At 47.9% G+C, this 24,713-nt stretch overlaps 1 protein-coding gene across 1 annotated transcript; it reads right to left on the bottom strand.

Moving 5' to 3' along the window:
• Positions 1-2: 2 nt before the first annotated feature.
• Positions 3-23,128, bottom strand: PPT1 (palmitoyl-protein thioesterase 1). The gene is made up of 9 exons (XM_036747737.1): positions 22,969-23,128; positions 20,256-20,365; positions 19,147-19,274; positions 13,347-13,417; positions 12,052-12,154; positions 5,493-5,583; positions 4,793-4,891; positions 3,391-3,462; positions 3-1,063 (listed from the first exon to the last, which is right to left on the bottom strand). The coding sequence occupies exons 1-9, from the start codon at positions 23,096-23,098 to the stop codon at positions 941-943; spliced, it is 927 nt and encodes a 308-aa protein (XP_036603632.1). The 5' UTR covers positions 23,099-23,128; the 3' UTR covers positions 3-940.
• Between the last annotated feature and the right edge of the window lie 1,585 nt (positions 23,129-24,713).

Raw genomic sequence — 24,713 nt, 5'->3', positions numbered from 1 at the left:
GATAGCAAGTAAGAAACCAGTGCTTTTATTTTTCAGAAAAGCTAATAAAAACAAAAAATTTTTCCACCTAAAGAACAGGGATCTCAGGATGGGTATGGGACAAGATGGTGTAGGCTTGTTTCACCTCCAGGGTATGATATACATATGTCTCCTGTTTGAGAGCCTTTGCACGAAGCAGTCAAAAGAGAGATAATACTTTCATTGCTCCAATGATTAGAAGCACAGTGAGGAGAGGCTTTAGCAGTCACTCGGAGCACGCTCTGAAAATTGGACCAATTTGGAAGCGGTCTAATCCTCCAGGGAGTAGGACCCCATTGTCTCCTCCCCCACTCTGCTCTTGTGCCAAAAGGCTTGTTTTGTTTGGCACTTTGTTGAATTTGTTTTCAAACAGGACAGCAGGATCAGTTGTACTTGACCAGGGACCACCACAGGCATTCCAACTAAACTCCGAGAGCTCCCCTACTTCCTTACTCCACTGGCAAAACTGAAAACCCAGACAAGTCAGATCACTTCATCACCTCATTTGGCTCTATTCTTGGCCAGAGAAAGGAGCTATTTCCAAGTGGACTGTTTCTGTGCTGTAACCATGTCGTTATAGTTCAGGTTGGCCCCTGCAATTCAGTCACATTCTAGCAGTTACTGTCTTGCTCCCAATTTTTCTGCAGAGCAGTCTATAACCTAGAACTAGGTTTAACCACAGTCAAGGACACGTAAAACAATCCTCCTACTCATTAGCTAATGAAACTTGGACTCCCTACCATATGGCAGCAGGATTAGGCCTGAGCAGGGAGCAGATAAGATGAGGATCTATCTCCTCGGGCAGTGTCAGATGAGGAAAGGAAGGCAGGGTTAGTTGCATCTAAGGGCAGAGTACAGTCTTGATTGAACCCCCCACCCCAACCCCTCCCCACCAAGTTGCCATGGAAATGAAGCAAGAATGTCACACCAAGAATGGAAGGAGATTTGTATAAAACCATTCCTCGGAGAATTGAAGGTGGTCCCCCTCTACAGCCAGGAAGACTAGTTTGCCTGCTTTGTCCATTTCCTTAAGCCCCAAGCGGTCCTAGAGGGAGAAAAAGCAGCATTAATCTTACGACTGAAAATCAGGTTGATGGAAGAAGACGCTGAAGGGCCCTATGAGAGGCTTCTGCATTTATGCTAGAGGAAAGTGAGCATGGAATAGCTAAGGGCTTAGATCCTAGCCTACCATGGAGCCTGGTTTTTGGCACAATTTTACTGTGGAAACTTGGGTTTTTTCTTCCTGCCCCTGTTTATTCAAGTTTTACTCTCATGACCTTGTAAAAGCATTTGGTCTGTACTTGTGCAACAATTAAAGCTTCAGGCTTTACTCTCTGTGCACCAGGGAGAGGGAGAGAAGAAGAGGGAGGATGGCCACCCACCCTATAAATGGCCCAGTAAGCACCTTGGCCACATGTGTTCAACCTTTGGGATAAGAGGATTCTCTAAAATCCTTCCCCTCTAAAAAACCTTCCCCTAAAATCACCCCACCTCTGCTCCCACCCTATACACATACACCCATTATTTCTTGAAAAGTGAAATTCTATGTAAATGTAGGACAGAGGTTCTTACCCTGGGGTCCACAGACCCCATCCCCTCCAGAGGGGTCTAGAGAACTTTTAGGGAGGACCATGAAGTTGGATGGGGATAAAATTTAATCTTTATTTCAATAATTGGTTTCCTGTGCTGTGATCCTCTATTTTATTTTGTTCATTTTAAACGCACTATTCCAAAAAGTGGTTTATAGGCTCCACCAAACTGCCCTGATGCAGTGGAGAGGTGGAGCTGGGATTCCCATCCCCTTCAGAGGACTTGGGAGTCCAAAGTTCTTCCCACCCCACCCTGCAGCCTTGTAAACATGGCAGCTGGCTCCTGGGGCCTAAACCCAGGGGTGAAGCCTGGGACTAGGTAATGGAACTACCCAGTACCCATCTAAGGCCGAGCTCTAATTACCAAGTCAAGAGGCTGGGTTTTTACAACTTCAGCCCAAAACAGTAGACAGGTAGTATAGCCTGAGATTAGCATGGAGAAACCAGGCTGTGCACAAGGTAACAATATAAAATTAAGACCTCTGGTTAGGAGAAAAATCAGTTATTGAAAACCTGCCATAGCAAGCCCTGTGAAAAATCATCATGGGAAGAAATGATGTCCAAAGGGGCCCAGATGCTGATACTCAGTGCTCTCAGTTCAGTTTAAAATACACTAGCAGCAACACTGCCCCACTTCCCTTGGGTTTTATTGCACATGGGCTGTGGCTTTCAAAATCAGAGAGGCCGACCTGCCTCTGAAATGAGTCAGAAGTTTGGGTCATTCAGCTGGCGTGCACTCTGGCCAACTTGAGCTGGGACAGATTCCCCAGTGGCAAGCGCGACTGCTGGAGGGCCCAAATACTGACGAACTGAATTCCACAGTAAAAGCCCCAGGCTAACAGGCAGCCAAATTCTGCAGTGTGTGCTAGAGGAACCAGCCTCCCCAAACAAGCCTTGGGCTCCCCCCTGCTTCCCTCCCCATTAATTATGCACTTGGGGTTTAAGAGAAGATTGGTTTCTAGTGCTCCGTCTCCCAGATGGCCTTGTACTGGCTCTGAAGCCCTGCCAGAGGGAGCCAGCCCACAGCAAACACACTGTATGCAGCCCACAATCTTTCTGTAAAGTAATTGATAGAGCATGAGGGGACATTGTGTGAGTGTTTTTTTTCCTACAATGCAAGGCTTGGGGGACTAATAATAGCCTGACATTTAGATAGTGCATTGAAGTTGACAAAGTACTTCCCCTAAAATGCTGTGGGGTAGGCTCTGCAAAATCTCTGTTTCACATAGGAGGAAACCAGAGCCTGAAAAGACAGGACTTGCCTAGTGCTATGTGGTTAGCAGGGGTGGAAGCCAGCATTCCCAACCAGCTCTCCTCTACTCCAAGCCTGCCGCTTGGGCGACCTGGGCTTGGGGCAGGGGAGTTCCTCCCAGGGCCATCCTTCATTGCCCTTGCCCTTCCTCTGCTAGAGTGTAAACTCCTTGAGGACAGGGCCTGTATCTTGGTGAAGTGCCCAGGACAAAGTAAGCATTCGATAAATGTTTACGCCTCTGATGGTTCAAGTGCTCCTGAGACCTGAAGAAGCCTAGGGTGGGATGGAGGGGGCGCCTAGTCCTAGACAGCAGCTCTGACCTAACACTCGCCACAGGGTTATTGCTGAAAAGCCAACAAACCTGTCAGGACTGAATTGGGCCCCTGCAGAGTAGAAAGTGCCCAGAAGGCATAAGGCAGGCCTCTCTTTGCCAAGGGGCTTGGGGTTTGTATTTCACCAGCTTTGACTCGGGCTTGAGATGAGTTTGGACTACCTCCCCATCTTCTCACCGCCCAAGTCAGCTCCCGTTACCTGTGTGTACAGGGAAGTCTCCTGTAAGGGGATGGTCTCCTTGGCCTGGCCACTTCGGTAGAATCCAAACCACTGTGGGAAAGGGGTGGATAGACAAAGACACAGGTCAGTAGCCTAGCTCCAGCTGCCAGCCTGCCTGAGAATGGAAGAAGGCCTCAAGACTTCTTGCTGGCCTAGCCCTCTCATTTTACATCTGGGGAAACAGACGGCCTGGTAGCAAAGAGTAAAGCCTCAGATCTGGACCCAGGTCTTTGGAGCCGGCACTCCTTCCTCTGCCCTACAGGAGGCTCCCAGGTAATGGAGGCCAGTGTATGCTGTTGTTATTCCAGATAGCCAGAATTCACAGGATGCTGAAGGTTTCTAAAGCACACTGCATAGACTGGTCCAGCTCCATTCTCACAAGAGTACAAGGCTGGTGCTATTGTCCATTTTATGGATGAGCTGGGGGAGAGGTTAAGTGACTTGTCTAGGGTCACACTGCCAGTAATCTGCTGAGGCAGGATTCAAATTGAATCTTGGGATTCCCAAGTTCAGCACTCTATTTCAGATCTGTCTGGTTTCATGAGGGTGGTTCCAGTGCAGATCCCAACCCTCCTGGTACCTCAGCAGACATCTTTATGAACCGCTATAACAATGATATTATAATTAATTAATAATATAATAATAACCACTAGCATTTAGAGAGAGCTTTCAGGTTTGCAAAGCACCTTCCATACATTGTCTGGTTTAATCCTCACAACCACCCTGGGAGGTAAACACTATTATCATCCCCACTTAACAGGTGAGGAAACTGAAGGTGAGAAAAGCTGAGTGACTTCCTTAGGATCACATGACTAGTAAGAGTCTGAGGAGGCAACATTTGAACTCAGGTCTTCTTGGTGGGTAACCTTCTGGGGAGCTTTTCCACACTTAGCTGGGCTGGTCCTGGGGGGCAACAGAGAACCGGTCTGTCTCTACAGCTCCTCAGAGCCTGTCAGGGCTCTGTACTGTGCTGGTCCGGCCTTTAAGATCCCAGGGCATTTTCAGTACTACAATGGGGTCTTGGAAGTACTTAGTAGGGGGGAGGGGGAATCCCTTCCCCAAAATAACCCGAATTTTCAGTTTACAAACACCACCAACTGTGATACAGGTCATATTATCATCCCTCTTTTACAGATAAGAGAAAGGCGGCTCAGAGGGGGAGATGACCAGCCGTGGCCACACAGCCCACAGGTATCAAACCCAGGTTTCCTGACCCCCAGTGCTGGGTTCAGTGCCCCACACCACAGGAAACAGGGTTCCGGAAGCTACTTCTAAATGTTTATCTTAGGGCACCAATTAGACCCCTTCTGAGGCTGCTCTTTCCCACACTGGCCAGTACCCTCCGGCACCCTTCAAGTTTCTCGAATGCCCAGTATCTCACCTCTGAGTCCACAGGGTCGACAACAGAGTCGTTGAGGAACTTCACCATCACAAAGTTCTTCAGGGTCATCAGGTTCTTCCTGTAGGTCTCGTTAATGCCCTGGCAGAGAGAAGGGTCACGTGACTGGCAACCCTTGGGTGATGGATCTGGGCCACGGCCCAACCCGAGTCACTGTCCAGCACCAGGAGGAGGCCCTTCCCCATCTGTGTGTAAGATCTCTCTTCCTTCCCATTCATCTCTGTCTCCCCTCAGGCCCAGCTTCTAGTTGTGTCTTCATCAAACAGAGGCATCCACAATGCTCTCCTCTTCCCAGAACCGTTTAAAATCCTGCTTTCTCCAGGAAGACTTTACTGAAGAGGCAGGAGTTACCTGGGCTGGCAAAAACCCACCCCGTCTTTATCCCCAGAAAGAAGAGAGGGAAACTGATGGACAAACAAAAACCAAGTCATGGAATCGGGGATTTTAGAGCCCACCTAGCCCTGACACCTAAGAGGTGAAGCAGCTTGGCCAAGGCCATCCAGCCAGGTCTTCTGAGGCCACACCCACACCCCACACCCCACATTTACTGTGTCTCCTTCCCATCCTTGTAAAGGTCACCTCCCCCTGAGCAGGGCCGTGATTCACGCCAAGGTTTGGGGCAAACAGTCCTATCTGGTGAATTCATGCTGCTAAGGCTTCTGGTAGCGGCCCTGACACTCACCCTTTCCTGGTTGATGTCAGCCAAGAAGATGCTTTTGTTGCGGTAGAGGTCCTCCTTTATCGGGTCATGCCAGTACTCTGCTTGTACCAAGCTACAGGACAAGGGAAGACAGATGGCAAGGCAGTCAGTGACATATCCTGACGACTGCTCGAGGGCCCCTGCAGTCTTTCATGGGTGCGGGGCTGGGGGCACGGGGAGGGGAGCAGGGGCACGTGGCCCCAGACCTTAAGAACCTCATGACCACTGTTCAGATTGAGAGGGCTAGATACAAGATAAACACACAGAGGACACGTTCAGCAAGTCCTGAGCATCGACTTCGCTGGAAACAATGGGCCGCAAAGACATGAGACGCTGCACGCTCAAACGTAATCCATCATGGCAAGGCTGAAGACTCGTCTACCACTCTCCCCATTTTATAGATGACAAAAGAGAGCCCCGGGCAGGAAGGCTGAGGGGCACAGAGGTGGCGAGCAGTGGTGCCAGGATTCAAACCCAGGTTCTCTGACTCCAAGACAGGCTCCTTCCATGGTGTCACACAATCATAACCACAGACAGCGTTTACATGGAGTGTTGAGTCTGCGAAGCACTTGACAAATAGTATCTCAACAGAGCCTCACAACTACCCTGGGAGGTAGGTGCTTTTTTTTTACACATGAGGAAACTGAGGCAGACAAAGATTGTGACTTACCCAAGGTCACGCAGATAAGTGTCTGAATTCAAGTTTGAACCCAGGGCTTTCTGTCTCCAGGCCCAGAGCTCTATCCAGTGCACCACCTTGCTGCCTATCATATATGCTGCCACCTCTATTAATTGGGCCTATAATATACTTTCATTTCCCACCCCACCCCCATGTAGCTTCCTCCAGGAAGCCTTCCTTGAATAAATAAGAATAGTAGATTTCCACCTTCCTTGGCTAACTTTTACTATTAAATTTACATGTGTGTGTGTGTGTGTGCGCGCACGCACACGACACATACACACAGAAAGAAAGCACTTTTCGCAACAACTCTGAGAAGCCTGGAGGGCAAATATCTTCACTTGACAAGTGGTAAAAATGAAAGTTATGACTTGCCCACAAACCAAAGGAGAAAGGATCCTGGCTGGGGCGCACACCCAAGTCTTCTGTGTTCTTTCCACATCATCACAACCTAACAACAGCAGCAGCTATCATTCATAGAGCACCCACTCCGTGCCAGGCACTATACTAAGTACATTTCCCTGCCTCCACTTTTGGAAAAACAAGCCTTCCATAAAAAGTAATTAGAGGAGGTAGCATAAAGTAAGGGGATGCTTGCAGGTTGGATGATCAATGCACAAGAAGAAGAGGGGGAACTAATCATGAGCACGCAAGAGTCCGGGACAGTGCTAAAGGCACAAGGTTGAGCTGGGTCGGGAAAGGTAGGAGGCAGAGAGGTAGGTTCCCATTTTGCCAACAAAAGTGTGATCAAGGCAAGAGAGTTCCAAGGAGAAAGCGAACGACGCTTGTCAAATATTATACAGAAGTCGAGAAAAATGAGGGCTGAGAAGCTTTCATCTTTGGCTATAACCAGAAAGTAATGGTATTCCCCACTGAGAAGTGGTCAAAAGGGAAGAACAAACAGTTCTCCAAAAAAGAATGGCAAACTATTACCAACCATAAGACAGAATGTTCCAAATAGCTAACAGCAAGGAGATGGCCAAGTGAAACAGTCTAGAGAGAGGAGGGTCCAGGACACAGCCCTGGGGGCCACGGAAGGGCTGCCCACAGGCTAGTGGGCATGAGCCGGATGAAGAACTGCAGCAAGGTGAAGTCAGCTGAGCATGCACAAGGCCTACACCAACTGCCACAAACAAGTGAAAATGAGCATCATCCAACAGAAGAGCCCTGGCCCCAAAAGAGAGACTGAGGAGGTCATGGCCCCCTTCTCTGCAGGTGCGAATGCTGCTGCAGGAACAGCAGAGTCTTCCCATGTGTGGATTGGTTTCGCTGAATTTTTTCCTCTTTTTTTAATTTGTTGTAACAGATGGCTCTCTGGAAGGTGAGGAGGAATGATAAAGGGAAATAGCTAGGTAATGTGAAAACAGAAGATATCAATGAAAATCTTTTTTTTTTCTTAAAGAAAGTCAATGATGTTTTCTGATAATATGATTTCAGTGTAGTGGTGGGTGTGGAAGCCAGACCACAGGGGTTGGGGAGGAGAGACAGTGAAGAAGTGGTGGGTGAGTACCTCATAATTAGCCCAGCAACGTAGGGAAGACAGACCAATGGCCACAAGAGGGGGCAGAGGGCCCCTTGCTAGGGACGTTACCTTGGGCAGTGTAAGGCAGCAGTGGGGAACCTGCGGCCTTGAGGCCACATGTGGCCTTCTAGATCCTTAATTACGGTCTTTTGAATGAATCCAAATTTTACAGAATGTCTTTTTCTATCCAGCCCAATATCCAGACTGTCAAAGTCTTTTTAGGCCCTAATTCTGTCATCCAATGTGCTTGGTATCCCTGTATGCTTGGCGTCATCCATCGATTTGATAAGCATGCCCTCTAGACCTTTATCCAAGTCACTGATAAAAACAACACAAGGCCTTGTGCAGATTCCTGGGGTACTGCTCCAGAGACCTCCCTTCAAGCTGGCTTTGAGTCATTAACGATGACTTTTTGTGTTCAGTCATTCAATTAGTTCCAAGTTCGCCAAATGGTACTGTTCCCTGACCCCCATCTCTCCATCTTGTCCACAAGAAGTGTGTCACACTTGGTCAAAGTCTTCGACCTCTCTCAGTGGCTCCAAGTTCTGCCCTCTAGGGGCTACACAGGACCAATCTCTCTTCCACATGAAAGCCAGAACTTGCTGGTCAAATGTGTATTTCAGGAAAAAGGCTCAAAAGTTCAGAGAAAAGCTAGGGATGATCCCCATGGCCAGAGAACTCTAAAGGGAAGGAGGCTCTAGGAAGACTCTCATGAACGAAATGTTGATTTTGGGCTCATGAAAGATCCCAATGAAGCAGAGGAAGAGATGGCCCTGCGTGGCAATCGGCAAAGGTCGTGTACAAAAGAAGAAGGCAGGGGCACAGAGCTAAGGACAAAAGCAGGAGGGCCCCATGTGGGAATCGGGAAGGCTGGCACCTAAAGTTAGCTGTGGCTCAGGGCAAAGCTAAGGACAACAAACAAGAAAGACGAGGGTGCAGAGAGCCCACCAGGTGGGGCAGACAGGGTCCCGTCCAGGGCTTCCATGTTTTGTGGCTGCCTTGGTGGGGGCACTCCCTCCCTCAGACTGACGCATGCAGCAGCCCATTCCTCCATGCCCCCAGCAGATGGTCTTCATGAACTTCACTGGCCAAAAATACAGTGAGTGGACAAGAAATACTCCAAAGCCTTTTTAGCCTGGCAAAGACCTGCATGGATGTGTTTCCCTGGTATGAATGTAAGGGCCACCTCCAGGCCAAAGAGGCCACCAACGTCAGCCCACAAGAAATAGCAGACTCCTAGTGCAATGTTGGGATAAAAGGAAAAGAACTTAGTGAGGCTTCCTCTGTGCCAACTACTGGGAAGTAGAAATGGAAAAGACAGCCAGTCCCTACTCCCAAGGAGTTAGTCCCAAGGGGCCATTTTCCTAGCTGGTGGGTAGTGTCGGCCCTGTGATGCTCCTTGTGGAGCCTCACCACAACCCTGGGAAGTACATTCTCTCACTTGCCCCACTGTACAGATAAGGAAATGGAGGTTACAACTAGTAAGTGCCTGAGGCCACATTTGAACTCAGGTCTTCCTGTCTCCAGGTCCAGGCTCCAGCCACTGCATCCCCAGCTGCTGGCAGATTTGTAAGTCAGGTGACTTTCCCAGGGAGCATAGCCAGTAAGTATCCGAACCAGAACTTGAATCCTGGGCTTCTGGTTCCAAGAAGAATAGTCTCTCCCAACTCCATCCCATTGTCCTTCTAAAGAAAGGGGAGGGCCTTCATTTCCGTTCAGCCATTGTCTTATTTTTCCATTAGAATGATCTTACTATCAGAAAGGCCTGAATAAACAAACAACCAGAGAAAACGGAATGCCCAAATAATGAAGGGCAGAAGCCTCGAGCTGCTCTTTACATACTTTCCAGTCCCAGATACAAAAGAATAACCCCACTGGCTACTTAAGGAACTTGCAGGACCTGTGTCATTAATCTCTGGGGATTGGCAGCCACTAGGAAAGGGTCAGGGGACTGGAGATGGGCAGTGAGAAGTCAAAAAGTGGGGAAGGATCATTTCTGAAATTACAGCCCAACACTGATGCTCCTTTAGCCAAATCTCTACAAGGATTATTAGATGGATGGTTTGTGGGCACTTAGAAAGGGAAGCAGCGATCACTGGAGTCACGAGCTATGCCGAGCTGAACAGAACTCCTTTTTTGAAAGGCTTGCCAGACTGGCATATAAGAGACAGGGCCCAAGTAGAATATCCAGGTGTTGGCTGACAAAGTCCCTTGTAAACAAACAAACATAGAAATGTGGGCTGAATGACAGGACATTTCGAGGGATGTGGAGATGGCTGAGTGATGGCGGGCAAAGGGCTTTAGTTAGTGAAGTAATGGAACTGAGAAGGTTGATTCATTGAGGACCCCTATTCTGTTCCAATCAGCATCAATCGATTTGTTAAGATTCTGTAGGGGTAGTGATCAGAAGTTCTGTATATTTGGGCCCAGAGCTGGGAACTACAGATTGTAAGTTCACTTGCTTTATCATGGGAAGCTGACTAGAGGCCCTTCACCTTTGTTTTCCCTTGTCATGGTGACCAAGCCCAGTGCGGCAGAGGTGACTCAACCACATGGAAAGTCCCCCAATTTTATTTTTGTGCCTCTGGACCATCTCTCTTGTCCAACACAGGCAGGTGACCACCTTATGACTGCTTAGTGGAGATGCCCCATACCTTACCCAACCTGTGAAAACCCCCAAATATGTCAGCTTTGGCCTTCAAGATTAAAGTCTATTAACCAATGAGATTCTGTATTTTGCCATGCCTCTTTTGCATATTTGGGTAAAGAACAAGCAATGTATTGATCCATCCTTTGTATACGTCACATAGGGATATAGTTTCTAATAGAAGGGCCCTGTAATAGGCCTCAAACTTTAATGGAATGTTCATTACTGGTTTATCAGCCATGGAGCTCACTTGCACAACCATAAGAATGTTGACAAAGATATCTCCATCCTGTTTTGCTCAAATACCATGACCAAACCAAGCATGGACAGTGGCACAGTATGGAAGTTCACCCCAATATGTTCTCGGAGCATATACACAGCTCCTGCCTAACCTCAGGAGAGGCCCAACCGCCCAGTCAATGGAGACATTCCCAGATCACTCCTGCTTATCTTAGCCTGTGCAACACATGTCAACCCATGGAATTAGTCTGTATTTGGTAAGGCTGTTCTTGAATGTCTACATAGCTAGGTCTATAAAAATAGGGCCCTAGAAGAAGGCGGAAAGATCTGAGGGTCACTTCATCAGAGGGGACCACAGGCCCTCTAATAAAGAGCCACTGGTTCCAAACTCTGCCTTGGCCTCTCTTATTGAAGGTTGAATAATTTCTATCCCCACAGAATCCTGCGGAAGCTGGGACTTTGTCTTTACTCCATTCCTCTTCAGCCTTTGTCACAATAGCTCAAATGAAGAAACAAACACCAAAGAAAGCATGGACCAAGTGTCCAGGTAATGTGAGCCTGGCAGGGACCAATCAGCAAAAGTCTTCTGCAACCTTTCTATCCTTTCTATCCCATTCTTCTCTTCATATGTTTACATGATGACACCTTTTCTATTAAGGTTGTATGCCCACTGACACATAAGGTGTAAGACGGATGGTGGGAACAACTCTGGCTGAGGGTCCAGGAAACCCCAATTCACATTGCACATCTGTCAGTTCCTCCTCGTGCGGATCTTAGACAAGTCATGGAGGTTCCTGTGCCTCAGTTTCTCCATCTTCAAAAAGAGGGGGTTGGACTAGAGGACCTCTAGGGTACCTCCCAGCTCTAACTCTATGCCCCTAGGAGCCAAATGGATCTGGGTGGGCTTTGCCAGAGAAGGCCCAGTGTGCAGAACAAGTAGGGGTCTGTTCAGTTGGGTCTAACTCTTTGTGACCCCATTTGGGGTTTTTTTGGCAAAGATACTGGAGTGGTTTGCCATTTCCTTTTCCAGTTCATTTTACAGATGAGAAAAGTGAGGCAGATAGGGTGAGGTTGACTTGCCCAGAGTCACACAGCTAGTTAAGTATCTGAGGCCAGACCAGAACTCAGGAAGAAGAGTCTTCTTGGCTCCAGGTCTGGCGCTCTTCACTGCTTCACCTGGCTGCCCAACTAGGGGACTAGGTCTTGCAGGAGCAGGTACATCTGCCTCAACTCAACGATGGAGGCTGATGCTCATTCTCAAGTATGAGGCTGGAGACACCAAGAGCAGCCTGGGTCAGCTGCCCCTTCCTCTGGGCATTAACAGTAGTAATGGCTGACATCTGTCGAGCAGGGGCATTTCTCTTGTTTTCTCCCTGCAATCCCAGCAGCATCTGCCCGGGAAGCTCTAACAACCTCAAGGCCACCTCACTGGAATGGTTCTGACAATACTTACCTTTCCTGAACACCCTTGCTGTAGGCGCCCACATTCAGTGTTTTCCTGAGCCAGTCACAAAAATGAGAGCTCTCCCCTGGACATCGAGGAAGCCCATAAACACCTGCAGCAAGAGAAAATACACAAGCACTCACTTGATAGATCAGCCACAAAAATGACCAGATTCCTCCTGGAATCCCTGCGAAACAAATTCATATGCTTGGGGAATTGTCTAGAGCAGAGGTGTCAAAGCCATATCAGATTAAAATGTAATCGGAAAATAATGAACCAAATAAATAAAAAGACAATTGGATGTAGCTAATGTTAATATATGGTTTTCTAAATCAATATGAGGGCCTCCCAGGGATCATTATGGAGATACTGTTGCTGTTGTTCAGTTCTGTCTGACTCTTTGTGACCCCATGGACTGTAGCACGTCAATACTGTCCATGCGGTTTTCTTGGCAAAGATACTAGAATCAATTGTCATTTCCTCCTCTGGTGGATTAAGGCAAACAGAGGTTAAGTGACTTGCCCAGGGTCACACAGCTAATGAGTAGCTGATGCCACATTTGAACTCGGGTCTTCCTGACTCTTGGCCCAACACTCTAATCATGGAGCTGCCTAGCTGCCTCCTTGAATACTGATTTGTGGCCCCAATTTCTACCTGAGTTTGACATCACTGGCCTAGAACACCCTGAGGTCAAGTGACTTACCCAGGGTCACACAGCCAGAATACACCATAAGCAGGACTTAAACCCAGGTCCTCCTGGCTCCAAGGCCAGCTCTCTAGTCATTATGCCAACATTCATGAGAACCCACCTTTGGTGGCCAGGTCTTGTGGCCACACTCCTCCTCAAAGAAAATTCTACAATTTCTACAGCAATCTCACAGACCAAGTGCCAGTCTTTACTCCAGACCAAACCTAACAGTCCAGGCCTGTGCCCCAATGTCAAGAAAGAGCAAGGGTGATTTAGAGAAACTAAGAATTAAAAAAAAAAATAGCAAGGTTCTCTGAGTCAGCAACATGCTGCCAGGCAGTCTCAGAAGCTTTATGGTTTTTCCCTCCCCACCCCTCCATTGGGTCATCAGCCAGCAATCCAGTGACTCATTGGTTATTCAGTCCTGTGGGAATCAGGAGCTGAGTTAACTCAGGTTCCCCTAGTTCCATCACAGGCTCTGGAAATAGTTTTGTAAGGCAGATTGGCAGCTGACCTGACCCTATTAGGGTTCCTAGGTTTTTATTCTGGCCTGAGGATGGGAAGCCCTCTGGAGGCCCAGAACCCTGAAGGAGCCAGGCAAGGAAGCAAGAATTACCTTGATGCTGTCCGCCCACAGAAATCAGATTGATCATGGGAGGTGATGGACATCTCTGGGCCACTGCCCTCCTGTGGGAAGAAACAAATGAGTATTTGTGTGTCCAAAGGAGGAAGTGTGAAAGAGCCTTCCCCTGACAACAACCCATCCTCGTCCTAGAGCTGGAAGGGACCCCAGAGGCCAAGCTTGGCTCAAAGCCAGCCTTCTGCAAAGGCTCCTTCCCAGTCCCGCCCTCTGCTTCTGTGTTCCCTCTGAGACTGGCTCCCATTTATACCATATGTACCTTGTATCTAGTTGTTTGCACATGTAGAATGGGAGCTCCCTGAAGGCAAGGACCGAGTTTCTGCCTTTCTTTCTATGTCTTGCTCTTTGCACATTAGCTGGCATATAGTAGGTACTTAATAAAGGTCTGCTGACTGACCAACTGACGGAGGAATCTCTTCTATGACACCTGGGACTAGGATCATCCACAACTCTGGGATCATTCTGAACATCAGGCAGCCTTTCTTCCGCCTTCAGAGGGAGGTGAGCTGCATTTACTACGGACTTTAAAGGAAAAGCGAGCTCTACAGAGCACAGAGTCACAGCTTCCCCAATGATCCTCTCCTGTTCCACAATGGATAGGGACACACTTAATTTGGTGCTTCTCAGGTTCAGAATAAAATTAAATAGAATTTTTTTTAAACTCAAGGTTAAATAAACAAAGTTCTCCCCTCACATCAAGTCTAAATGTGCCTCTCTTCCCTCCTAGTTCTGCTCTCTGGGACCTAACAGAACAAACCTAATCCCTGCCTAATCCTCTAAGGAGAATGCTTCCCTGCTATTTTTACTGCTGAGTAGATTAAAAGAACAATCCAATTTACCAGAGGGGGTGGGGGGGGTTTGTCTCATATGACTAAGCCCCATCCAGAAGCCCACAGATTCCAGACTTTTCTCCAGTCGCCATTCCCACCCTTGCCCTTCCTGGCTGTAGAGTCTGTAGCCTTTTCCCTGGGCCTAGAGGGGATTCGACCACCCCTCGCCCTACTCTACCTAACTACCCAGAGGCCCCTTTCCCCCAAGGCCCAGCTCCTAACCCCCCAAGGCCAAAGGAATACTTCTGGCCTCACCTTTCTCTTAGTACTTTACCTGCACCCCCCACCTCCCACTTGTCTCACTCCTTCTTGTACCAGTGATCTGTGTCTGGTGTCCTCTGGCCCTTAAGGCCACGGGCTTCCGCACCTTCTTTGTGTCCTGGACCCCCGGGCAGTCTGCTAAAGCCTGCACAACCCTTCTCAGGATGTCTTTAAATGAATAAAACAAACTGCATGGGATTACAAGGGAGACCAATAGTACTGAAGTAGAGTGATCAGAACAGTATAAAAACAAGCTCAGAGTGAACCTAGGGAACCAGGCTCTAGAACAGAAGCTACTGGACAGCAGGCTCCATGGGGATCTCTCTCTCTCCCTCCCTCCCCCTTCCCTTCCCCCACCCTTCTTCTTCTTCTCCATCTCTCTCTCTCTCTCTCTGTCTCTCCTCCCTTAATCCTCACCCCCAACCATAGTAAATATTTGAGAAATGTTTGTTAAATTTGGCAGATTTTCACTTGGTGAAAATCTGCCAAACTCCTGACCCCTGAGAATCATCAGTATTACTAATAGCCAGGACAGCTGGTGTGGACTTGGCTCCTTCTGGTTAACCTCCCATCCTTTACCTGGTTTGAGCCCAGTGACAATCCTAGGAAGTAGGTGGTACAGAGATCCCCCATCCTAGATTCAGAGCTACATTTAGACCTCAGAGGTCACTCTACAGATGAGCAGAAGTAAACAGAGATCAAGGGTGAGGTGGGGTGGGGTGTGTGCAGGACAAAGTAGCAGGAGAAAGCCAAGGCCAGGGTCACACAGCTATTCAGGGTTGGAGGCAGGATTTGAATCATCTTCCTGACTCCAAGCCTAGCACTTCTACCCACTAGAGATGGGGTGGGGAACCTGCAGCCTCAAGGCTACATATGACCTTCTAGGTCCCTGAGTGCAGCCTTCTGAGTCCAAGTTTTACAGAACAAATCCTTTCATTAAGGGGGCTGTACTTGAAGACCTCGAGGGCCATATGTGCCTCAAAGCTGCAGGCTCCCCAGCCCTGCCAGACCATGCAGATGCCTCTCTCCCTGTTTTACAGTTGAAGAAATTGAGGTTCAATCAGAGTAAGTGACCTACTTGTCCAAGGTCCCAGAGGTGGCAAGAGGTAGAACCAGGGTTCAAACTCATGTCTGTTCCACTCCTCTGATCAGTCATTGGTTAAAGTCAGAAGTGGGACAGTGGGTCAAAGAGGCAATGAGAATTCTCCGGCACACAAGTGGCAATCTTACAATTCCCTCAAGCCACAGAGTCCAAGTAGGCGTCACCTGGAGGCTCAAGGTCAAGCTTTCTGCCCTCTAAGAGAAATCAAGTTCCTTGGAGTTTTTTCTACCAAGACTTTCAGAAAAGACCCCAGGCACAAAGAAGGACCTCCCCAGGCCACAAGAGACATCAGGAAGCCCTGCATCCAACCTCTTCTTTTTATAGATGAGGAAATTCGGGACCAGCGAAAAGTTTTGTAACTTGCCTAAGGTAAAGCAGAGCCAGAATTTGAAACCAGGCCCCCCAGGTTCCAAAGGAAGCTTATTTTCTACTGTACCATGCTGTTTCCGAGGGTCCCCAGCCCCAGAAGATGTGGGGCCTTGTCTAGGTCTCCCTTGTGGCTACTATTCCTTGAAGCAGGCTCTCAGATGCTTCCCTCCAAAGTCTACAAGTCTGGGTCTACTGCACACCCAGCTCCCCTAAGACAGAAGGCAACACCAGCCTGGCAGACCTATCAGGGAACACCTGAGGAACACCCCCAGGGCTCTGGGGAACAGACCAGGCTACTTTTTGTCTGAGCTTGTTTCTTTGACCTGGCCATAGAGGGAGGAATATAAATTAAGGAAAGATACGATTTACAAATTGTTAAATCTTCCCACTAAAGTCCTCCTCCAGTCCCTCTTCAAGGCATGAAAGCAACCCTGAGATCTAGAAGGCAATCATACAACAACCAGTAATTTTTTTTAATTAAGTACCTACATCACACAGGACCCATGCTGAGAACAGGGGGAGAGGATAAAGAGAGGAAATATATAACATTTAGATGGGGAAAAACTCCTGCCTTCAAGAAGCCCACAGTCTAACTGATGGTTGGACAGCTAGGCAGTGCCATAGTGGATAAAGCAGGGAGATAGAGAGTGGAATCAGGAAGACTCATCTTCCTATGTTCAAATCTGGCCTCAGACACTAGCTGTGTGACCCTGGGCAAGTCACCTCACCCTATTTGCCTCAGTTTCCTCATCTTTAAAATAAGCTGGAGGAGAAAATGACAAAGCACTCTAATATCCTTGCCAAGAAAACCCCAAAAGGGGTCACAAAGAATCAGACACAACTGAAAACAACTTAACAACAACTAGTGACTGTGCATGTCTAGGGGAAGTGAAAAGGGGGTGGAAAGAAGTGATAAGAAACCACCAGACCACAGGTGAAACACACATATTTTGTAAATGCAGAGAGTAGCAAAACAAAGGGTTTTTTGAGATCCAGGGGGAGGTTAAATCAGCCAGGCCCAGACTCTGGAGGTCCCACCTAGCTGAGGAGGCTTCAGGTGCTGGAGAGGATATCCACCACACAATGGACCAGAGCAACCATCAGGAACTATTGAGCCCACATTAATGAAAACACATCTCAGCTGAGAACTCTGACATATTTTACTGAAAAAAATTGAGGCCATTCATGGAGAGCTCCCTCTTCTCCTCTCCCCTCCCCTCCTGTCCCCCCCATCTCATGACACTCAGTCTTCGGACACTGTCTCCTACTTCATCGCATCTCACAGGAAGAGGTGGCCCTTCTCCTTTCTTGCACAAGTGACCTCATCCGTCTCCTCTGGCATCTCATCCTCACTCTCTCACTCACCTTCCACCCCTCCCTGTCCACTGGCTATTTTCCTACTGCTCCCAAAAATGACCATGTCTCCTCCATCCTCAAAAAATCCTCTCTTAATCCTTCTGTGCCTAGTAACTGTCACCCTGTATCTCTTCTTCCTTGTGCGGATAAACTAGAGAAGGATGGATGGAGGCTTCCGTTTCCTTTCTTCTCACTCTCTTTTACAGAGATCTCTCTGCAGTCTGGCTTCCGAACTCATCATCCCACTGAAGGTGTTTCCTCCATAGTTACCCTTCATCTCTTACTTGCCAAGTCTAATGGCCTTTTCTCAATCCTCATCCTCCCTGACCTCTCTGCAGCCCTCTGCCTCTCAGACCGTTCCTTCTCCTTTGCTGGATCCTCATGCAGGTCACCCCCATTGGCTGGGGGTATCCCAGAGGGCTCTGCCCTGGGCCCTCTCCTCTCTTCATATATATACTATCTCATTTGGTCTCATCAGCTCCTATGGTTTCAATTATCTTTATGCTGCTGTTTCTCAGATCTACTTATCTAGCCCGCACCTCTCCCAGCCTCCAAACTTGAATCTCCAACTGCCTTGCAGACATGTGAACTGTATGGCCTGAGACAGCTTAAATTCAACCGTCCCAAAGTGAACTCAGTATCTCCATCTCCCCTCCCCCAAATCCTCCCTTCTTCTTATCTTCCCAATTACTGCTGAGGACACCACCATCCTCTCAGTCTCTGGGGATCACAATCTAGGAGCCTGTTGATTTCACCTTTGAAATATTTCAGGTATATGGTCCCTTCTCTCCTCTGATGTTGCCACCAAGTGGTACAGGCCCTCACCTCCTCCTGCCTGGATTCATGTAAGAGCCTGCTGGTGGGTCCAACCCCCTCAGGCCTTCCCCCATTTCAGTTCAACCTTCATTCAGCTGCCAAAGTGATATTCCTGAAGTGCAGATCTGACTGCATCTCACTTTCACTTACTTACACACAGACACACACACACCCAATTCAATAAATTCCAGTGGCTCTCTCTCACCTCCAGGAGCAAATACAAGATGCTCTTTGGCATTCAAAGCCCTCCATAACCTGACCACCTCCTACTTTTCTAGTCTTCTTACACCTTACTCCATAACATGCGCTCTTCAATCCAATGAGCTAGGTGCCATAGGTACTATGCTCATTTTATAGGTAAGGAAGCGGAAGCTCTACAAGGTGATGGGCCTGGCCTGGAGTCAAGGAGACCTCTTTTGCTGCTCTTCCAACATGACCCTCCAGCCCCTCATTGGCCGTTCTGGAATCCCGGCCTGGACTGCTGTCCCTCCTCATCTTGGCCTCCTGGCTTCATGTCCCAGCTAACACCCCACCTTCTCCAGGATGCCTTTCTGGTCCCCTGTGATGCCTTCCCTCTGTACATGATCTGCAAGTCCTCTCCCCATTAGACTGGGAGCTCCTTGAGAGCAGGAACTGTCTTCTGCCTTCCTTTGTATCCTCAGCACTTAGCACAGTGCCTGGCATGTAGTAGGTGCTTAATAAAAACCCTACTAGCTGAATGACTAAAAACAGACCCTTCAGAGGCAGTATAGTACAGCAAATATAGCTCTGGACTGAAAATCAGAAAGTCCTGAGTTTGAATCCTGCCTCAGACACTTACCAGCTGTGAGACCCTGGGCAATCTTGTGGAGCCTCAGTTTCCTCATCTGTAAAATAGGCCTAATTTCACCTGTGGTATCTGGCCCATTGGGTGGCTGTGAGGCTCGAATGAGAACACATGTGTAAAGAACCTTGCAATTCCTGGTTACCATGTACGCAAATTACTGTTTTTGTGAAAAGACCGAAAAGTTCTTCACCAGTGAAGTGAGAGAAAGGGACTTACAGGAACTGGCCACCTTGGGAGAATCCCATGGCATTGTAGCCTTGCTGCAGCTTGGGGTTCTTGGTGAGCATCTCGCACACTAGTGTCACCTGGTGATTCACGTTTAAGAAGAAGCTGTTCTCCATATCCTAAAGAGGAGAGGGGAGGACAAAGGAGGAAAAAGGGGAAGGGGAGAGGGCAGGATGAAGGAGGAAAGAAGGGAAGGGGATAGAGGAGGAGAGAAGAAAAGAAGGGAAGGGGATAGAGGAGAAAGAAGGAGGAAGGAGAAAAGAAGGGAAGGGGATAGAAGGGAAGGGAGGAGAGGAAGAGAAGGGAGATGGATAAGGGAGAGGGAAAAAGAGACAGAGGACAGAAGAGAGTAAGGGAGGGGAAAAGGGAGTAGGAAGGGGAAGGGAAGAAAAAGGGGAAGGGAAGAAAAGAGGGAGGGAAAGAAGAGAAGATGAGAAGGAAATAGAAGGGAGGAGGAGGAGAAGAGAAGGGAGGAGAGGGGAGAAAAGAAAAAGAGAAGGATAAGAAGAGGAAAAGGAAGAAGAGGAGAGGAGATGTAAGGGAGAACGGGGGAGGAAGAGCAGAAGAGGAAGGAGGGGGAAAAAGGGGAAGGAGAAGAAGGTAAAGAGGAGGGGGAGAAGGGGGAAGGGGAAAAGCTTATGAAAACCAAGTTTCCAGTCATATCACTGTTAAACGCCTCACTAAGTCTCCTCTTTAACTTCTCTGCTTCCTCTGCTCCCAGGCCAACAGTCGCTGCTTTGCTATTAACTAGTCATATGACTTTAGGCAAGTTCCTGGGCCCCTTTAAGCTTAGTTTCTTCATCTTTAAAGTAAGGGTGAGGGTGGAACAAGCGATAGACTCTTACAGGCCAGGATTCTCTTATTCTAGATAAATTCTAGTTTCCTTCTACATTAAGGGAAGAGAAACACTTCCAAAAGCCTGGCAGACACCCAGGAGTCCCTCCTTCGGGTCACTAAGAGTGAAAGCCCCAATAAAATGACCTTCTCAGGAAGAGTGCTGATAGAAAAAACGAAACTGTGTGAATCACTTTTCAACCAAACATTTATCATGAGCTTCTCGGTCTAGTAAAAGTCGTAACTTAGCTCTGTGGATGTATTACCTCAATCAGAGTCTTCCCAATCTCCAGCGACAAAACATAAATTCCTGGTATTTTGTGCTCAACCATTTTTTTAACGGCCCCCATGCTCAAGGGGTTACAGCAGCTGTCTCCTACACAGGAGAAGAAGAAAGAAAACACTTGAAGTTTTAGCTGTTATACATAGTAATCATCTATGAGCTTCAGGAGCCCCAACAATTTAATGGGGTGCCAACGATGTAGCTACAATTCAATTTACACAATCACATATCAACCTTGGTGCAACAGAAAGAACAATGGCCTAGGAAGTGGGAGATTCAGGTTCGAGTCCCAGCCCTGCCATTTTCTAGTGGTAATTTTGGACAAGTCACTTCTTCCTTCTGGGCCTGCCGACTCATCTGTAAAATGCGTGTAAAAATGGCTTGCTTCACATGTGCTGACATAAGATTACAGAAGGGACCTTGGAAGCCATCAAGTCTTATCCCTTGTTCTACAGGTGAGCAAACTGAGGCAAAGAGCAGTTAAATGACTTACCAAGGATCACAGAGCTAGCAAGCTTTATCTGTGGCAGGATCTGAAACCGTGTCTTCCTGACTCTGTGTCCAGCACCCCAGCCACTGTTACTCACTACCTAGTGATACCATACCACCTATTTCACAAGATTACTGGGAGAAAGAGCTTTGTAGACCTCAGGGCCCTATGTAAACATTATTTCATCATCACTATTATGTGTAAGGCACTAGGGATGAAAAATACCATTAGTCCTCATCCTCAGTGAAATGCAGTGAACAAAAATAACATCTGGCAGTAGAGAACCTTGATTCATGTCCTGGCTCTGCTTATGACCACCTGTGTTAGCTCAGGAAAATCACTGAAGCTCTGAGTCTGCTTCCTCATCGATGGAATGAAGAAAGTAACAAACTAATAAATGGATAGCTACTGTATTATGAAAATGAAATACCAAGCACTTTGCAAATCATGACATCATACACTAAAGTTAGCTATTGTTCTTATCATTAACAACTGAGTCCATTGGGTGAAATGATTTCTGTGGTCCTTTCCAAGTCTACAATCTGCTTTAAGGCTACTTCGAGCTCTAAATTCTATGGACTTAAAATTTAGGAGGGAAATAGGGCATTTACCAAGAGCCATAAACTAGAATGTGATGAGTGCAAAGGTCAGAAAAAGAAGAGACATGGAAAAGGGAGAGTTCACTTAGAACTGAGATCAGGGAAGGCTTCATGTTAGATGTGCCACTTAAGCTGCACATTCTATTCTTATCTGGGGCTTTTGGGGTGGTAATAATAACCATCTCTTCTTCCACTGATATTCTCCTTGGTATACATAAGTGGCCCTGACTTCTCTGGTAGCCCTGGCAAAGACTTTTCGTCTTAGTTAACCCCAGAGAGGCTCATCACCAGAGAGTTGGCCCAAGGGAATGGATTTTTTCCATCCAAAGATCTAGAAGAATTGTGATATATAGCAATCAAATCATAATTCCTTGTCCCAGTGAAGAATCAGTTCATGTTCGCATAGCAATTTAGAGACTGGAAAGCTCTTTCACATCCATAATTCTGATAGGTTTAAAGGTATATTGACGGCTCTCACTTCCCTTTTCATCCCCAAAAAATGGCTATCAACCCAGAAAGGAGAAGTATTGCGGATTTGAAATCACCAAAACTGGTTTTCAAATCTCAGCTCTGCAACTTACTATCTGGGTAGCCCATTAACCAACCAATCCACAGACACCAACTATGTGCTGAACACTGTGCTAAGTGAATGAAGCTGGGAAATAAAGAAAGATACAATTCCTTCTTCAGAGAGCTAACATTCTGTTAGTTAACCTATCAGTTAACTCTCTTAACCTTTCTGGGAATTGCTTTCCTCCTCCGCAAAATGAAGGGGTTGGACTCCACGACTCTTGTAGCTCTTGAACTATGACTCTATGACCCTAGTATATCGGGGCTAAAAAGGACTCCCAGGTAACAGGTATTAGGGAAGCAACGCTTGTCTTGGAATCAGGTTTTACAGAGCAGATTCTCTTGAAGGAGCATGGGGGACTAAGTGACCTCTGGCAGGCCGCTAGGTGACACAGTGGGCGGGGAGCCCTGGACTTGGAATCGGGAAGGCAGTTTGAATTCCGTGGGACCATGGGGCAGTCTCTTAACCTTTCTCACCTTCCTCACCTGTAAAATGGGAGGTTGGCCTCGACGGCCTCTAAGATCCCCACCAGCTCTTCAATCTTTTACCCCATGATCCCTCCCAATTCTGAGATTTCAGGTCCTGCCTCTGCTACGGATCACAGTGGGAAGCTGAACACCTTCCGCCAGCTACAACAACCCTGAAGTCCAAGATCATTGCATCGCGGGTTAAGTGACCAAAGGGTCGGAGGCTAGATTTGAACCCAGGTCCCTGCAAACTGCCCGCTTCGCGCAGCTGCCTCTGGCCGGCGTTTCCTTTGTAAACGTGGGAACTTGACAAGGATGCCGACAGCAAGGAGCCTGGGAAATCTTGCAGAGCTCCCGAAGTGGGAGCGGTCATCATTCATTGCGTAAGGACCCCCAGAGGAGCAGTGGCTCGCCGGGGGCAGAGGCGGTTCTAGCGCCTCGGCTTCCTGACTCCTCGCCCGGGGACCTTCGCGCGGCTCCCCGTTTCCTCCACAGAGGGGCCCAGCAGCATCCCTTGGCACCCCAGCGCCTGGCATACCCGTCGCCCTGCCCGGCCCGGCCCCGCTCACCCATCCCGTGCCAGATGACCAGCGGCAGTGGTTCCTGCGGCGGTTCGGTCAGTGGAGAGGCTGAGGCCGGAGAGAGCCATTGGAGGAGCGCCGCACTCAGCAGCAGGCGAAACAGCCTGGGGAAAGCCATCTTGGTCCAATCACATGACCGCAGGCTTAAAGAGCCTGCTGTCACGGAAGCCCCGCCCTTCCCCCCTTTGATCAGCCAATCACAGAGTAGGAAGTGCTTCTCGCTCCTTCCGCTTCTCCCTGTCACTTCTCCGACTGTGTCTCGACTCTCGAACGGCTCTGTACCCTCTCTCCCTTCTTCCTCCTTTGGTGGTCCTGGCGGCCTTTGGATGCCCGTGGCTTTAGTTGGGGGCCTGCCCCCAGGAAGCACAATGAGTATTCAAAGGCTGGCGGGGCCCGGCGTGCGGGTGCGACTGCGCGTGCGCGTTCCCTCGCCAGTCTTTCTCTTCCCAGTCGGTCCGCGTGAGCTTGAATTCCCTGCGCATCAGTATGAGCGACCTTGACAGTCCCTTCAATGGGAAGGATGGCGGAAAGAGCGCTGGATTTAGAATGAAAAAAAAAATCTGTGTTTAATGCACTGGCTCTTCCCCTTAATAGTAAAGACCCTTGAACTCTCCGGGGCTGGTTTCAGTAATAATAGCTTACGTTTATCTGGCACTTTGTGGTTTGCAAAGAACTGAACGCACATAACTTTTTGAGTCCTTGGAAGTTGATTCTGTTATCATCTCCATTTCGAAGATGAGGAAACTGAGGCGTTAGAAAGCACATCTTCACGCCTTGGTGCCCTCCACATACTCTTCCACTTTTGACTCCTCGCCCACTCTTGACTACTCAACTGTGTCCAACACCACCCTGAATCTCTTTGAAACTCTCTCCTATCATGACCTTTTTTGTTGCTTTATTTTTTTTTTTAAGGGAATCCAGGTAAGTGGCTTGCCCATGGTCACACAGCTAGTAAGTGTCAAGACTGAATTTGAACTCTTGTCGTCCTAACTCCAGGGCACTGTGCCACCTAGCTGGCCCAACTTTCTTTTAAGGACCATACAGAGGGCAACGACGTGGTGAGCATCCTCCCTGCAGTCAGGAGGGTCTGAGTTCAAATGTGAACCCAGACACTTGATGTTTACTAGCTGTGTGGCCCTGAGCAAGTTAAGTAACCCAAATTGCCTTGAAAGAAAGAAAAGAAACTGTGGTTTTATTCAATTCAGCAAACAACTCCAGTTTTGTGTAAAGCCCTGTGCTAATTAAAGTAGTTCCATTTTATTCCTTAGTGGGAAGTGGGAGCTCTGTACATCTAGTTCCTGACCCTATACCTATCAATTTTAATTCAACAAACACTTATTTAACTCCTAATAGAGCCCGTGTTAGGGCTGGGAGTAATTTTTTTTTAAATAGAATTAAAAATAAGAAAAAAAATTTAGATAAGTAAAAGTCTCTGCCCTCATGCAGCTGTTTGGGATAACCGAGTGTAGTACAGGAGTTCAGAAAAGGGAGAAACAGAACAGTTGGAATAGACAAGAAAGGCTTCTTTAAAAAGCCAGTATATATGTCTCTTGATTATCTGCCCATCCAATAGCTTGTCCTTTATCGCCTTCTCTTCCCCGTTTGACCCTAAATATGAGCATTACCTCAGAGTTAGGTCTTGGACCGTTTATGCTTCTTGATGTTTACTTCCTTAGCAAATAGAACCACTTTCCAGGCCTTTATCATCAGTGTGTGTACCAATTACCCCAAAA

The sequence above is a fragment of the Trichosurus vulpecula genome, chromosome 2 (assembly GCF_011100635.1).
Source record: "Trichosurus vulpecula isolate mTriVul1 chromosome 2, mTriVul1.pri, whole genome shotgun sequence".
NCBI classification, from domain to species: domain Eukaryota; kingdom Metazoa; phylum Chordata; class Mammalia; order Diprotodontia; family Phalangeridae; genus Trichosurus; species Trichosurus vulpecula.
Note: the sequence above shows the minus strand (reverse complement) of the source record. Positions and strands in the feature narration are given on the sequence as shown.

What these genes read in the sequence shown, in the direction of transcription:
- PPT1 (XM_036747737.1), bottom strand. Translation starts at nt 23,098, where the DNA reads ATGGCTTTCCCCAGGCTGTTTCGCCTGCTGCTGAGTGCGGCGCTCCTC. An exon ending in GGTCATCTGGCACGGGATGG is followed by an intron (nt 20,366 to 22,968) that starts GTGAGCGGGGCC and finishes TCTCCTGTGTAG; the next exon opens with GAGACAGCTGCTGTAACCCC. An exon ending in TTGGGAAGACTCTGATTGAG is followed by an intron (nt 19,275 to 20,255) that starts GTAATACATCCA and finishes TCTCCTCTTTAG; the next exon opens with GATATGGAGAACAGCTTCTT.